Below are 14,532 nucleotides of genomic sequence, written 5' to 3' on the forward strand. Positions count from 1 at the left end.
GATTTAAAGACAGCCACCCACTGGCCGAGGTGATTCCGCTGTCGCATGCAGGTTGGGTTGGGTTGGGGAGCCAAACAGTATGATGATAATGGTGCAGGTATTTATGGATTCAACCTTTTCAGACTCCGTCTATTCCAAAGCTGGCACCACCTTGAGACTTTTTGCCAAAATGTCCTTGAAAACCTTCCAGTCTTGCTCATCATCCTCCATTAAGCCGTTGATTTTGACTATACGATGCAACCACTTTTATTGGTCGATTGGTTCATAAAAAGTCGTAGTCCAAGATGCGAGCTTTCTTTTATACCATTTATTAAATAGAAAATGAAGCATACATAACCAGGGCCATCATGGCCACCAGTCTGAATCTTGTGGCCATGATTACTTGTGGCCATGATTTCTCACTTGGAAGTACCAACTTCAATAGTAATATTATTGGTATACTGATCACAGAACATACATTGATTTCGGGAATTTAAAATTCTAGAACAGTAACTCAGGCGGCCAAGGATCCAACAGCTCCAGTGGCATGCACTTCCAAGACTCCACAGGAACCCAGCAGGCGGCATTTTAACACGAGCCTCCGAAGCTGGACTTTGCCTCCGCAGGCATCACCTCCCTGTTAATAACATCCAGGGCACTTCTTCTGTCTCAGGTACGCGCTGGGATCCCCGGCGTCGCGCTGCTTTGCGCTACAGCACCGTCAATTTTTTATCATATTACTTTACTGTTAATACAGAATTGTAGGAGGATCAACATGCATAATACATTGAAATCTGACGCAGTGAGGGGGGGTTGAAAGAGTAAGCGACCATGCCGGCCGATCACGTGGGAGGCGACGATAGTGGAAGGGACTCAATCAATGGCCCTGTTGCTCTCGTTCTGGCTTTTTGGTGGTGGCTTTTGGACCGCGAAATTGATGGAAGGGAACGACAGTGAGGCCCCAACAGTGGATTCGCGGTTGGCAAAAAGAAGGAAAACGAATCCAGCGTACACCTACAGCTGATCCGGCGGTCCACGTCTCATTTAATGATATGTCGTTGATGTTGGCTCTCTTGTAATTGTCTCACCACCATTGATTTTGATGCAGCTCGAGTGGGGTGAGCAAGTAGAGGTGTGGACACAAGGAACTGGAGTCGTCGATCATAATTACGAGGATGATCGATAGAAGACACACATGTCATCGGATGGTTGGAATATAAAGGTACTCATCCTTTAGTCTCTTCACGCCAATCCCATCACAACATAAACTGCATTCTGAATGTTTAGGTTTGGTAAAGTTATCATGTCATTAAGAGGTCAACGTTTTGAGTTTATCGTTTTTTGGTGGCTTTTTAAGTAGTTTAATTATAATAAATTGGAGAGCCGGATTTTTCGACTAACACTCAATAAGTGAAACTTATTTCTAGAATTGTTCTTATCGGCTTGATAATATTTTCTACCGGGAATTCATTTTTGTCGTCACTGTGCTCGCTTCATGTTTGATTATTCCTCAAGCTACGTAGACTTGGTCAAAAGCTTACTTTGGTACACGCGGCAGAAGCAGAACAAACATCATTCATGATCCCTGCCATTATATATATATATATATATATATATATATATATATATATATATGGTCAAAAGATTACTTCCGTTTGATCATTGCCGTTGTGCCTCAGCTTTCATAGACTTGGTCAAAAGATTATTTTGAAGGTCAACATATATGGGTAGTAGTCAAATGTTTAATCACTGCTTGCCAGAAGCAGAGCAAACGACCCACTTTACCTCGGACGTTAATGAGGTGAACAAGGGACAAAAGTCCGGCCATCCAAGCAGCTAATGCAAATATAACATATATATACAGAGAGAGAGAGAGAGAGAGAGAGACAGTGCAAACGATTTGTCTACTCTTAAATCAATGCAGTCTTGGCTGGTAGCATCACAGTCTTCTTCAATGTAGCTACAGTCGTTGGGCTAATTGCAGGAGCCTCGAGCTTCTTCCTCGGCTGGAAACTTGCTATGGCGCGTATGCCGTGCTCCGGAAGCTCTTGACGGTGCAGCAGTCGAGTATGCTGAGCAGCACCTGGTTGGTAGTGCACCTTGGCGTCTTGAACTGGCTCATGGCGGTGCCGTTGCCGATGAAGTGCTCCATTATCTTTCGAAACGTGCCGGTCTCCACGATCCGCAGCTCCAGCGGCCCGATGGAGCTCGTCTTCCGGGACACCACGTAGCCCTGATCGACGAAGGCCGCGTCCATCTCGCGGCAGCACTCCCGGAGGACGCCCTCCTCCACCTCGCCCTTGATCTCCCAGTATATGATGTAGTGGCCCGGGTGGTGCGCCACGTCGGCGTGGCTGGTGAAGTCCACCAACTCAGCCTTGGTCCGGCTCAGGAGGCCGCTCCCCTTCTCCACCGCGAGTTGCAGGTCCCTCTCTGTGTTTTTGTCGATGTTCACCGTCAGGATGAGCTTTCTCCTGCAGACAAAAGTTAGCTGCGGGGCACCTTTGTAGAAGCCTGCAACCTCCACCACATCTCCCAACCTGTATCTGTAGAGACCTGAAAGGGAACTCCAAAAGTCAGATTCTGTACTTCCTTCTTACGACTGATGCCCCCTCTCCTTCCATTCGCCAACCGCGAATAACTCATCATCGCTCAAAGCCTTTTCTTGATCCACTGCACAACCTTGACTGTGGGATAAACAGGCTCATCAAGCGAAGTGGTACCTCAAAGCAGAAAACAACCATGCGAGAATGGGATGGGATGGTGGCCCAACATAAAGAATAAGAGGACAAACGCCATGGCACAGTGGGTTCATCAGATGTCGCAATCTTATCATCGTATTTATTAGGACAACGGGGCTGTTGAGATACGGCGGTGGGGAACCACAGAGGGCAATGAATGGTGATGGTGTCAAGAGACTGGCCACACATCATTGTTGGTCCAACAAGGACGGTGTGGGCATTGCTTGCCCATGGTGTCCCTGAAGCTATCTATGGTCACAGGCAAGTTAATCGAGTTCTAGTGACACTACATGGAAGCTGCCAAGATCGAAGAGCGGATTCAAGCATCCCTCGCCTGTGATAGATAGGATTGGATACCGCAAAGGACATGACGAAAGCTTAGGATGCCACGAACTGTTCAAAGATGTGTTTGTGGCCCCAACGCTCGTGCCATCCAAGGGCGGTACAGTGTACCGAAGTGCACCACAAAGGAGCTCTGTGACGCAGGAATGAAGATTCTGAAACTAGAGAGAGAGAGAGAGAGAGAGAGAGAGAGAGAAAGAGAGAGAGACCTGTGAAAGTGGTTAGGACGATCTCATATTGCTGCCCGACGGAGACCTTGCACAGGGGCACCGGTTGGCCTTCCACGAAGTCATCAGGAATCACCATAGTGCTGCAGCTATCTTGCTTCTGCTGCTTGTACAGAGGGATGAACTCGAAGTAAGAGAAGGTAGGAATCACCGTAAAAGCCACTCTCTCCGGAGGATTCAACGGCTCCAAGTTCACCCCAATCCAGCTCTCCGTGGACCCATACTCGGCACAAACCAGTGGCACCTCTCCTGCATAATGCCTCAGCTTCCTCAAGTAGGGCTGCATCGATCCCGTCATTATGGAGTAGATGTACTTGGCGTTAGGCCACAGGTGAGGAATCAACCCGCACCAGCCCGAGCTTCTCAGCTCTTCGCAGTCCCTCTCGATCTTGGACGCCAGAGATGGGTTGGGCATAAGGTGCTCCAGTACAGCTTTCCTCATCGTCGGCAAGGTGATATTGGAGCTAAGGGTCCCTTGTCTGATGTCCTCGCACAGCTCCTCCCACAGGTCCTCAAAGGCCGTCAGAGCTTGGACTATGCTGTAGGCAAAGGTGGAGGCCACGAACTCCACCTCGTTATGGAAGAGCAGGCCGAAGAGGAGGTGGCAGTAGGTGGACTGCTTGTAGTCTCCCGCTGAGATCACTTCGAACGGGCTGCAGGTGAAGCACTTGGTGGTCCTCTGCTTCGTCTCGAACTCTTGGCTTGCGAAGTAGTGGGTGGTCGCTGTTCCTGCCATGAGCCCGCCCTTGGTCTGGAACTGCTTGCTGCTGTAGATGAACTCCAGGATCCTGCCTCCAGACCTTATCGGAAACACCCTTCCAATCCAACCACAACGTCAGTTCTTTGATCAAGTAACAAAGTTCAAATCAAATTAAGTCGTTCGGATACATACACACCTCGATCTGTATGCAGCTGCGAGCCTAAAGATCTGAAGTGTAGACTGGGAGCTGAAGCGTGTGAAGGGCACATACTTTGGCCTGCCATCTGTGGTTCCAGAGCTGCAGAACGAGTTACAGAGCATGTGCATGAATGCACAATACACGGGCACATACCTGAAGGTCACAGTCCACTTCCTACAGAGGAAACGGGAGGAAGAGAAGAAGAAGGGAGTACCTGAGGGAGAGCATGGTGATGGGCTGCTGGGTGAGGACAGGCGAGGCATCGCCATGGGCGATCCGCTGGATGTAGGGCTCGAGGTCTGCATGGGAGGCGAGCGGGACAGCGGACGTGAACAGGGACTCGAGCTCCGCGGGGCTCAAGTCGTGGACGCGGAGGTCGCCGCCGAGCCACCTCCGAAGGTACTCGGAGCCGACGTTGCTCTCGACGATACGGTGGAGCGTCTGCGACTGGACGGCGCCCGCGGTCTCGGCGGCGGCCTCGAACCATTCGACGATGTCGCGGTCGCCCGCGTCCTCTGCTGCCATCGCCGGCGCGCCCTCGACGGGCATGGGAGACGGATGCCCACCCACCGCGGCTTCAAATTAACTGCTCTCCTCACCGAAGAAGTCTCACGCAGGCTTCATGTTTGTCTCACCAAGACGAGTGCATGGCAGACCAATAACCTGAGGGCTTTAGGCACAATCCCAGGCAGCAACCGGGCAACATATATCCCCTTCTCTACAGCACTTGCACTGAGATGGTATGCACCGTAAAAGAATCGAAGAGTCCACATCTCCCTCCCTCTCTCTCTCCCACTCTCTCATGGGTTGCAGAAATCTCTCTCGATAAGAGTGCGACGATGATGCCCCCTCTCTCTCTCTCTTCCTCAAATGTACGATTCAACCAAGGCCACAAGACGGCTTATCTGCTGCTCAATCACAGCAGAGAGAGAGAGAGAGAGAGAGAGAGAGAGAGCAAATCGTGGGTTTACTTTTGTGACAGCTGAAGGAGGGATCGGACGAAGACACTTGGACTTCGGTTGATGAGGGAAATCCACGTGATTACATGCATAAAATGTACTTGATTCAGTAGGTGGGTCGCTGCTGTCATGCCATATTAAACCTGCCTCAGTTGTTCATCTACTGGTCATGGTGAATTTGGCTCACATTACCATCTCAATCTCCCCATTGATTCCTTAGTAAAGGTTGCCATTTTTCTTCCTCCTCCTTTTGAGAAGGTACCAAGTTGTAGAGGATTTCCATTCGATCCACACGCTTCCACTCACCACCAGTGGGCTAAGAGCCCAAGTAAAAACAACACCGACGTTGGTGGCTTCAAGTGCACAGGACAAAGGTTGAAGATGACATTGGAAATAATAAGACAAATCATAGCTTTGAAGAATCAAGTCACTGATTACATGATAATAATATCTTGTATTCTCACACATGTATCACAAACACTATGCACCACAAAAGCTTTTTCCAAACCCAAACCATTTTCATCTCTTTTAATTCTTGGACCATATACCACACTGTAATTGACTCTCTCTCTCTCTCTCTCTCTCTCTCTCTCTCTTGGAATTAGAAAGCATAGGATAGGATGTATATATATGTATGTATATACACATTCACATCTTGGGAGGGTTTACCATAAAAGACCTATCCATTTGTGGCCACTACTGCTTATGGTAGTACTCTGATTGAAGAAAATTTTAGCATCAAATTGAAGTATCATTTAATTAACTTTATTCACTGATTTGAACATCTTTTGCTGGCAACAAACAGGAGAATTATGATAATTGATTGGTCATTTAAGGCTTCCAAGTAATACATTAGTCAACAATATCATAGTTTAAACAAGTTGATGTCATTTATCTGAATTCCTAAATTAAGTGGGTCTTTTAGATATAGCATCATTTGGATCAAATTCTTATTCACATTAACCACAAAATTGTGGCAACAATTATTTTGAGGTTCGACTTACTATGACATTTCTACTTTCTACAACTCAACTCTAATAATAATACACAATGATCCTATTTGTAATCCCATGATAAGGCTTTGAATTTTTTCCAAGTGTTGGACAATAATCATGAATTGGGTTAACTAACTTTTTAACTGCAACAAGGCACTATTAAGCATGAGATAGCTAACCATGGTTAAGAGCTAATTAATGACAACTTTAATTGATTGTGATACAATGTATATGGTTTTAAAGGAAGCAAAAACTATTCATCCCCCAAAAAGTTAATCCATTTAAAGCAGCTTAACTTGCATAAAAAATGATGATCAAAATTAAAACCTCAGATTAAGATAAGGGATGGTGGACTCACTTTGTCTTCATTTGGAACACAAGCATGAGAATAGTAATCTTGATTTGGATCTGCTAAATACCTTTGTGAAGCTCTATCTAGCCATTTAGATAGTAGAAGCTTGACAAAATGTAGATGATGTCCACACTATGTTGATGTTTAAGCGAGACCATTGTTCAATTAAATTAAAATAAAATAAACAGGACCAAAATCAAAACTCAGGTTTGGTCGGGTTCTTTTTTTAGATTCATTTGCACAGGTAAGGCGATAGAACTATATAAGCTTCATTTTATCAAATGAATAATTCAATATTGATAGGAAAAATCATTATTGATGTTTTGGTTATCTTAACATGGTCTAGACCTACGTAGGATTGTCCAAAGTATCTCCAACATAAAGATATTATGTTCGTAAGATGTTACCTACACAAAAATTAAAGTCGAAAGAGGTTTCTAATTCGATTCTTCTGATACTCAAATTAGTGATATGAGATTCTCGAATGTGTGTTCGAATAGTTTTACAGCAAAAAAGATGGAATACTTTAAAAAATAAGAAAAAAGTTTAAGATTATCTTCGTTATAAAGTTTATGATTATCTTCACGAATGAAAAGAAAGTACTCTAAATCTTTATTTAAAGATGAACGAAGAGTGACTTGGATCTCACGTGACAACTATATGTTGGTCGATAATAAATGTCTTATCAAATATATTTTTGGTACCATTATTTACATGCTGAAGCTTTGCAGCTTATTAATTACCCAATCAAGATCTTTATGTTGTTATGAAGATAGATGATGCATTTGAAACTTTTGATACCATGACCAAGATAGTGCCTCAAGTTAGAATCAAATAAATGAGACAATGGAAGATAAATATGACAAGGAAAAAAAATTATTATATCAATTTAAGATTTTTTTTTTATTATCCAAGTCTAGTCCAAACTTGATTTGGGATCAATGCATCTCAAACCAATTTTTTTAATTATTCAATATTTTTATAAGATAAAAAAATATTATAATTGATTCCGAATCAACATCCAAATAATATAATAAAAATTAACTTAGCACTATTATTTAAATTTTGTGGATGATCTACATTAACAATAACAAAGTTAGATTTTCTAATATTTATTGTCGAGATCACTGAGATAAAAAAAAAGTTTTATGATTTAGATGAGTCAAGAATATTTTAAATCTATTTTAAAAAATAACATTAAAAAAAAAAGATACAGAGTGTTCATCATGTTCTCCAACGGTCGTCAGCATCATCATGATGGCAAAGGATGGGCACATCATAACCACAACAGCATCACAAAGAGCATGACATCAGTGGATACAGTTGGGAACAGTTCTCAGCCCCTTCTTCATGCTTGCCCCCAAAGGAGTCCATAATTACGAGAAATTAGGAAGCCTAAATAAATGGCATCCATCATCTACATCGCGATCGTCCGTTGATTCGAAGGAGCAGATCCAAGGGCGGTGGCTCAAGTGGACCGGAAACACGACCCGAGCGGGTCCCACCCCAGTCGGGTTCTCCCGGTGGACCCAACAGCACGTGTCCGCGCTCCCTGCCAGGGTGGATGGGTAGTATCTGTGACTCCGGTGAGCGTTCGCTTGGCCACCGCGGAATCCCCGCCCCAACGCCATCGGTACGCTCGCACATCCATCGCCCTTTAAACCCCCCCCTCCTCCCCCCACTCTTCTCCCTCACAAATTCCCCTGGAGATGGAGATGGAGATGGAGAATACCGACTCGTCCTCCGGCATGAAACATCAGCAGGAGCTGCAGCTCCCGCCGGGGTTCCGTTTCCACCCCACCGACGAGGAGCTCGTCGTTCATTACCTGAAAAAGAAGGCCGCCGCCGCACCTCTCCCCGTTGCCATCATCACCGAGGTTGACCTCTATAAGTTCGACCCCTGGGAGCTCCCAGGTCTGTCTCTGTTCTTCGATTTGCATGCGCCACTTGATCCCGTACGGCTGCTAACCCAGCGATGCATTCGATTGGACGTGGTGTCCGACTAGGTAAGGCGAACTTTGGAGAGCAGGAGTGGTACTTCTTCAGCCCCAGGGACCGCAAGTACCCCAACGGGGCGCGACCGAACCGGGCGGCGACGTCCGGCTACTGGAAGGCCACCGGGACGGACAAGCCCGTGCTGACGTCCGGCGGAAGCCAGGTCAAGGTCGGGGTGAAGAAAGCCTTGGTGTTCTACCGCGGGAGGCCGCCCAGGGGAACTAAGACCAACTGGATCATGCACGAGTACCGGCTCGCCGACGGCAGCAGCCCTGAAAACAGCAGCAGCAGTAGCTGCAGGCCCCCCTATGGTGGTCACATGGCGAACAAGAAGAAGGGCGGATCCCTCAGGGTAGATTACTCCCCCCTCATCAGTTAATTCAGTAGCGGTAACGTGTGATCAGGCTAGTGGATCTTGAATCGCGATCCCTGTTGCTTCACATCATGCAGTTGGATGATTGGGTTCTGTGCCGCATCTACAAGAAGAACAGCGTGAGCGATAGCCTGAGGCCAACGCATCGAGACAGGGAAGGCGCCACGGACGACATGCTCGGATCCGCGCCATCTGTGGCTCATCAGACAGGGATGCAACCTCAACGAGCTCCGACCAACTACAACTCACTGCTCGAACATGATGAGACCTTTCTCGAGGGACTACTAGCGAATGAGGTCGGTCTGCCCACCAATTCCATCACCCACCTCGCTGCTGCTGCTGCAAGAGCCAAACTCAACCTCTCGCCTGTTCCTCCCAGTACCACCGGTACCTTTCCCACGAGACACCCTCTTTCCTCTGCATACTGGACCGAGCCCACCGACATCGCAGCACCGCCTGCCCAGAGGTTCCTTGCCGGCCATGGCAGTGGCAGCAACAATGCTGCCGACAAGAACAATACCAGTAGCTGCAGCAATGGCAGCGCCACCAACGATGACGGTGGCCACACAAATCATATGCTTCTCAATCAGATCCCCTACGGCACAACATACCACGACCAAATGATTCTTGGATCACTACGGGATGGTGGAGCCATCTTCCAACAGCCATACCAGCTGCCCGGAGTGAATTGGACCTCCTAATTCGAAGCTTCTGAGAGGTGAGTATTGATGTCCCATCTGTCTGGTAGTAGCCCATAATATACAGAGGAAGAAGGATTGCTGGTGGAGCACCTGCAAATGCTCAAATTCCCCTACTAGAAAGGTTCTCTTCAGTCCCAGGTAACTCAACAGTGTACATATATATAGTTTATTGTTGGATAGCAGAACAGAGATCGAGCGTCAGAGCATAAAATCCAGTAGGATTCTTTAGTAAATATCAAATAGGAGAGAGAGAGAGAGAGAGAGAGAGAGAGAGAGAAGATAAAGTTATTAGTACTGTGAGTTGTAGCTGCTTGCACCTTGCAATAAATTTCGGATGGAATTTGATCTTGTTCATATCACTCATGCTGGTGAAAGTTCTGTAGAGACCTGAAAACTTGTTGGAATTATATTTGTTGAGAAGTGCCCATCACTTGCTTCGCGATCAACATCATCATCAATTTCACCTGTTAAACCTGCAAGAATTGTTTCTGAAATATGGCTCCTAAACTATTCTAGTATGTTTCTTTCTATGATAAACTGCTTTCGTCTCTTAACATGAGAAAATTATTTATTGCTTGGCTTCTATTTGAGCTGCTAACTATCTCCATCTGCACAGTGGAAGTGACAAAGAAAGAAAGTTGGAATCATCTTCTAACTATCTTCATCCGCTTTTATTTGGAAGCATCCTCATACTGAGGTGGACACTAATTACGAAAGAAAGTTAGGTTCTACCAAAACAAGAAGGTAAGCCTCAGCATATGTGGGGCTGACTTCAGCCTCACGAATCCTTAATGAGCTGCAGGATCGATGCCGTTCCAAAAGCCTTTTCCCGGTTCTCTTTTCCTCCTTTCCTGTCATGGGAAATCGCCAAGCGAGTGCATGTGGACTTTCCCATGTCCGGCCGCTGAGATATTTGTCTCTTTCTCTCTCTCTCTCGTTCGTCTGATGTGAATGTATGTAGAGTGGGAGTCACACTCCGCGGGCTCGTTTGTCCCTGGAAGTTGACATCAGTGAGTGGGAACCCTAGTAATCGTACTGCCCAAATGGGAAAGATGTCGAAGAAAGTTTCAGCTGCAGTTGGGTCGAGGCTGCCAAACGAGGGAGAAGATGGAGGGCAAGATCACTTAACAGGATGCGCATCACTGATGTGTTGACCTGCTCAAGCAACAGAAGCTACTCCAATACTCGAAAGAAGAAACCACTGTGATGATAGATGGGAGGATTACAGAATGGTCCCATTCTCATGCCTCAAGTGTAACTCCAATACAAAACACTGAGACACAGAGAGAGAGAGAGAGAGAGAGAGAGAGAGAGAGAGAGAGAGAACTTATAGACGATAGTATTATCACATGAGAATAATCTCAGTTTATTACAAAGCCATTAGAACAAACAAGAGTTTAGATATTTATATTGAATTGACTTACGATATGCTTCGCGTACAATCGTACATACGAACACAAAGATCAGTTTGACTCCAATTCATTGTCGATGTTAATGATCTTAACATCGTATCAAACCCAATATTCAAGAAAAAAAGAAACAAAAGATCTAAAGAAAAGTTAGATGTTGGCGGTATGAAGTGAGAAAAAGAAGAATAGTGCTATGTTATCACCTACTTACGATGGGTTTTAATGGAACAGCCCATGTTGATTAATAGTTATGATGCTTGTGTTCCTCCTGACGAACAGCCCACGATAATTCTTACTCGTAATAGTGTTTTGGAGTTGATTTGTCATTTGTTCTTCATCACATCGAGAGTCGTGGTTTGTCGATGAAAGAGATCTGTGGTTTCGTAGACTCTACATACGTTACATTACTTCAACTACATGATTTTTATGTAGTTCCAATCTCTGCCATTACCGTCTCTCTTTGGTCTCCACCTTCCGCCGCAAGTCATCAGTTGTGTTTGGTGATGATTAGGGACAACCTGCAGTTGCATCACGCGACTGCTGGGAACTACAATATTGGGATTCATAAAACCAGCAATTTTTTTGGAGAACAAGGAATTGAAAGGCATTGAAAACTAGGAATCGAGTATTTTGAATACCTCACGAGAAAATACTTCGCATCTCTCTGATAGTTCCTTAGAGATCGAGAGGGGTCGAAAGAATAGAATGTCTGGTAGAAGGTTTAGTGTCACTCTGATATGTTCTGCATCCCCAGACTCGGGTCGTTCCATTGGCTTATTTGGGGATCCCAACCCTCAGGAGACCCAGGTAAGCAATAAATCTGAAGATAAACATCATGAGGAACAATGCTATCACAGACAAGGCTCTTTTGTCGAAGCCAAGCAACTTGAAGGAGGGGAACTCCGAGACGGGGCATGTGGTGGTGCGAGTGCACTGGTATGTGTCGGTGGGAGAGTACTGGGACGCTATCTGCAGCTTGAATGTGTAGTAGTTGAAGGAGACGTACTTGACCCACGAAATGAAGGGCGGGACGTTCTGCACGTAGAACCCGGAGGCGAGCTGGAAGATGACCATGAGCACCGTTAAGAGCGCCGACCCGGACTTGAGGTTCGTGACGAACGCCCCGATCGCCAGCCCTAGGCTCTGCGCCACCAGTACGCTCAGCAGCAAGGCCGAGAGACAGATTAAGAAGCTGCTCGCCACAGGTTTGAGGCCGCCCAACCAGTACGTGATGGTGACGAAGGCGATAGGGAGGCTGAGCTCCATGGGCAGGTCCCCCAACGTGCTGGCGATGAAGTAGGATGACAGCCGGTACATCCCGGAGGACCTCTCCTTGCTCAGCATGGTGCGCTCTTGTGGGAATGTAAATATTGCTTGGAACGATGCGTAGTAAGCCCAGAATCCAGCGATGAAGAAGAGAAGCCCCGCCTGCACGAAGGATCACGGAAGCTCATGTAAACAGTAGAAGGTTTCCTGATTCTTTCGCTGGTAGATAAAATAGTGTCGATCATGCGAGTGAAGAAAGAGGACCTGATCCTGGATGTGACCTGCCGAACCATACCATAGGATACCTCCGATGAGAGCTGATATAATCACCTGTGCCACCTTTCTCCCGGCGAAGGTTTCATGCCTTCTTTCCTTGAGTCCCCTTTGCAGTAACACCGTGAATTGTTGCCACCAAGTAGTGCACCACTGATTCGTCATCTTCTCCGCCTCGTGTTGCTGCTGATCAAGTTGTTGGCTCAGGCCTGAAAGCTCTTCTGCCACCTTACCACGCAAGTGGTGGTTATAAGCATCCACTAAAGCTTCTTTAGTAGATGCTGTACCTTCGACTGTTTCATTGAAGGAGATGCCTGCACTCACAGTGGCACCGAGTCAGTCCCATCCGTATCGAAAGGTTTGCGTGATGAAGTGAGCGGCCACGTACCGTTAGCGAGGTCGAGAAGGAAGTCGGCAGGATTCATGGGCATAGCAGGGGAGTAACCGATGCTTGCGAAATAGCCCATGGCCTCACTACCTCTGCCGTAGTATATGGCGTTACCCTCTGACAGCAGCAGGATCTTGTGGAACATGTAGAAGAGGCGGCTCGACGGCTGATGGATGGTCATCGTCACCGTCCTGCCGCCCTTGGCGAGGTCCGCGAGGGTGGACACGATTCGCCCGGCAATGGTGGAGTCGAGACCCGAGGTGGGCTCGTCCAGAAACAGCAGGCTCGGGTTGATGAGCATCTCTTGGCCGATGCTCACCCGCTTGCGCTCTCCGCCGGACACCCCGCGCACGAAGGGGCCGCCGATGATGCTGTCACGGCACGCGGTGAGGCCGAGCTCCTCGATGACGGCCTCCGCCTTCTCGGCCTTTTCCCGGCGCGAGAGGGTCCCAGGGAGGCGGAGGAGCGCGGTGAAGACGAGGGTCTCCGTGACGGTGAGGTGCGGGTAGAGGACGTCGTCCTGCATCACGAACCCCATCCTGCGCCTAAGCGAGCTGGAGAAGGGCTTCCCGTTGTAGGTGACGCTGCCGGTGAGGCGTTGAGTGCGTGCCACGCGGCCGGCAAGCACCGTCAGCAACGTCGTCTTCCCACTCCCCGAGGGCCCGAGCATCGCCATCATCTCCCCCGGATACACTGTACCCGAAATCCCATTCAGGATCACCCTCTCCCGCTGCTTTCCCTTGTTCTCCCCGCGCTTCTCCTTCGTCTTGATCTTGTACACCACATCTTCGAACTGCATGGAACTCATTACCAAGTCGCCGTTACCTCTCATCAAACAACTTCATCGAAGGTGATCATAGGGCAGAATCAATTAGATACTCTCTTCTCGAAATGCGCTCTACTGTACGACACATTTTAAATGCTTCTTAGCCTACATGCTTTTCTACCTTTCACTGTGAAATCAAATAATAGTTCTTCTCCTAAATTTTCAGTTTGCTCTTCATGCACTTGAAATCAACAGTGAAAAATCTTTAAGCTAACATGCAATAGGGGAAAACTCAGAACTTGAATAGAACGGGTAAGGACCGAAGATTGGACGTTCATGTACTTTAAGATCGATAGGACGATGGGCTTTGGCGAAGATTGATTGCGGCGCTGCATCATTCTTCTCTCCACGGTCCGGTTGCTGCAGTTCTATCTCCGCCATTTTCGACTCTGATTCCATGTCCTAACTTGCTCGATCGATTTTTTGGATCCTTCGTCTCGGGATTCTTTTTTGCTTCTCGTTCTCCTCCTCCTCCTCCAACGGAGAAGAGAGATCGAGCCGGATGGAGAGAAGAGACCGGGGAAGGTGACACGCCTCCTCTTGTTAATAAAGAGCAATGCCTTCTCCCTAGCAGAGGAGCCAAGAAGAGAATAGAGATATGTTCGGTGACATCATGTCCTTTTTCTTCTCGTACCTCGACAGTTTGCGTTGATATGGTGTCCCACTACCGGCGATTTGCTGCAATGAGGAACAAATCAAGAGGGGGAATGGGACCTGCAACACAACCATCCCGACAACTTGGTTACGCCCAGCAGCGCAAGTTTCTAGTGGATGGAGCTAATAGTACGCAGGATCTCGCTGTAAATC

At 47.2% G+C, this 14,532-nt stretch overlaps 3 protein-coding genes across 3 annotated transcripts; 1 reads left to right on the forward strand and 2 right to left on the reverse strand.

Annotated features, from left to right (window-relative positions):
• Positions 1-1,669: 1,669 nt before the first annotated feature.
• Positions 1,670-5,064, reverse strand: LOC135607820 (indole-3-acetic acid-amido synthetase GH3.10-like). The gene is made up of 4 exons (XM_065099963.1): positions 4,403-5,064; positions 4,186-4,287; positions 3,272-4,104; positions 1,670-2,535 (listed from the first exon to the last, which is right to left on the reverse strand). Exons 1-4 carry the CDS (start codon positions 4,735-4,737, stop codon positions 1,997-1,999), a joined length of 1,809 nt encoding a protein of 602 aa, XP_064956035.1. The 5' UTR covers positions 4,738-5,064; the 3' UTR covers positions 1,670-1,996.
• A 3,107-nt stretch (positions 5,065-8,171) lies between these two features.
• Positions 8,172-9,917, forward strand: LOC103978311 (NAC transcription factor NAM-B2-like). Its single transcript, XM_009394071.3, has 3 exons — positions 8,172-8,408; positions 8,501-8,841; positions 8,940-9,917. Exons 1-3 carry the CDS (start codon positions 8,204-8,206, stop codon positions 9,561-9,563), a joined length of 1,170 nt encoding a protein of 389 aa, XP_009392346.3. The 5' UTR covers positions 8,172-8,203; the 3' UTR covers positions 9,564-9,917.
• Positions 9,918-11,561: 1,644 nt separating this feature from the next.
• On the reverse strand, positions 11,562-14,249 carry LOC135607863 (ABC transporter G family member 9-like). The gene is made up of 4 exons (XM_065100062.1): positions 14,008-14,249; positions 12,900-13,692; positions 12,503-12,825; positions 11,562-12,400 (listed from the first exon to the last, which is right to left on the reverse strand). Exons 1-4 carry the CDS (start codon positions 14,122-14,124, stop codon positions 11,747-11,749), a joined length of 1,887 nt encoding a protein of 628 aa, XP_064956134.1. The 5' UTR covers positions 14,125-14,249; the 3' UTR covers positions 11,562-11,746.
• Positions 14,250-14,532: the final 283 nt, after the last annotated feature.

This window comes from Musa acuminata, chromosome BXJ1-1, assembly GCF_036884655.1.
Source record: "Musa acuminata AAA Group cultivar baxijiao chromosome BXJ1-1, Cavendish_Baxijiao_AAA, whole genome shotgun sequence".
NCBI classification, from domain to species: Eukaryota; Viridiplantae; Streptophyta; class Magnoliopsida; order Zingiberales; family Musaceae; genus Musa; species Musa acuminata.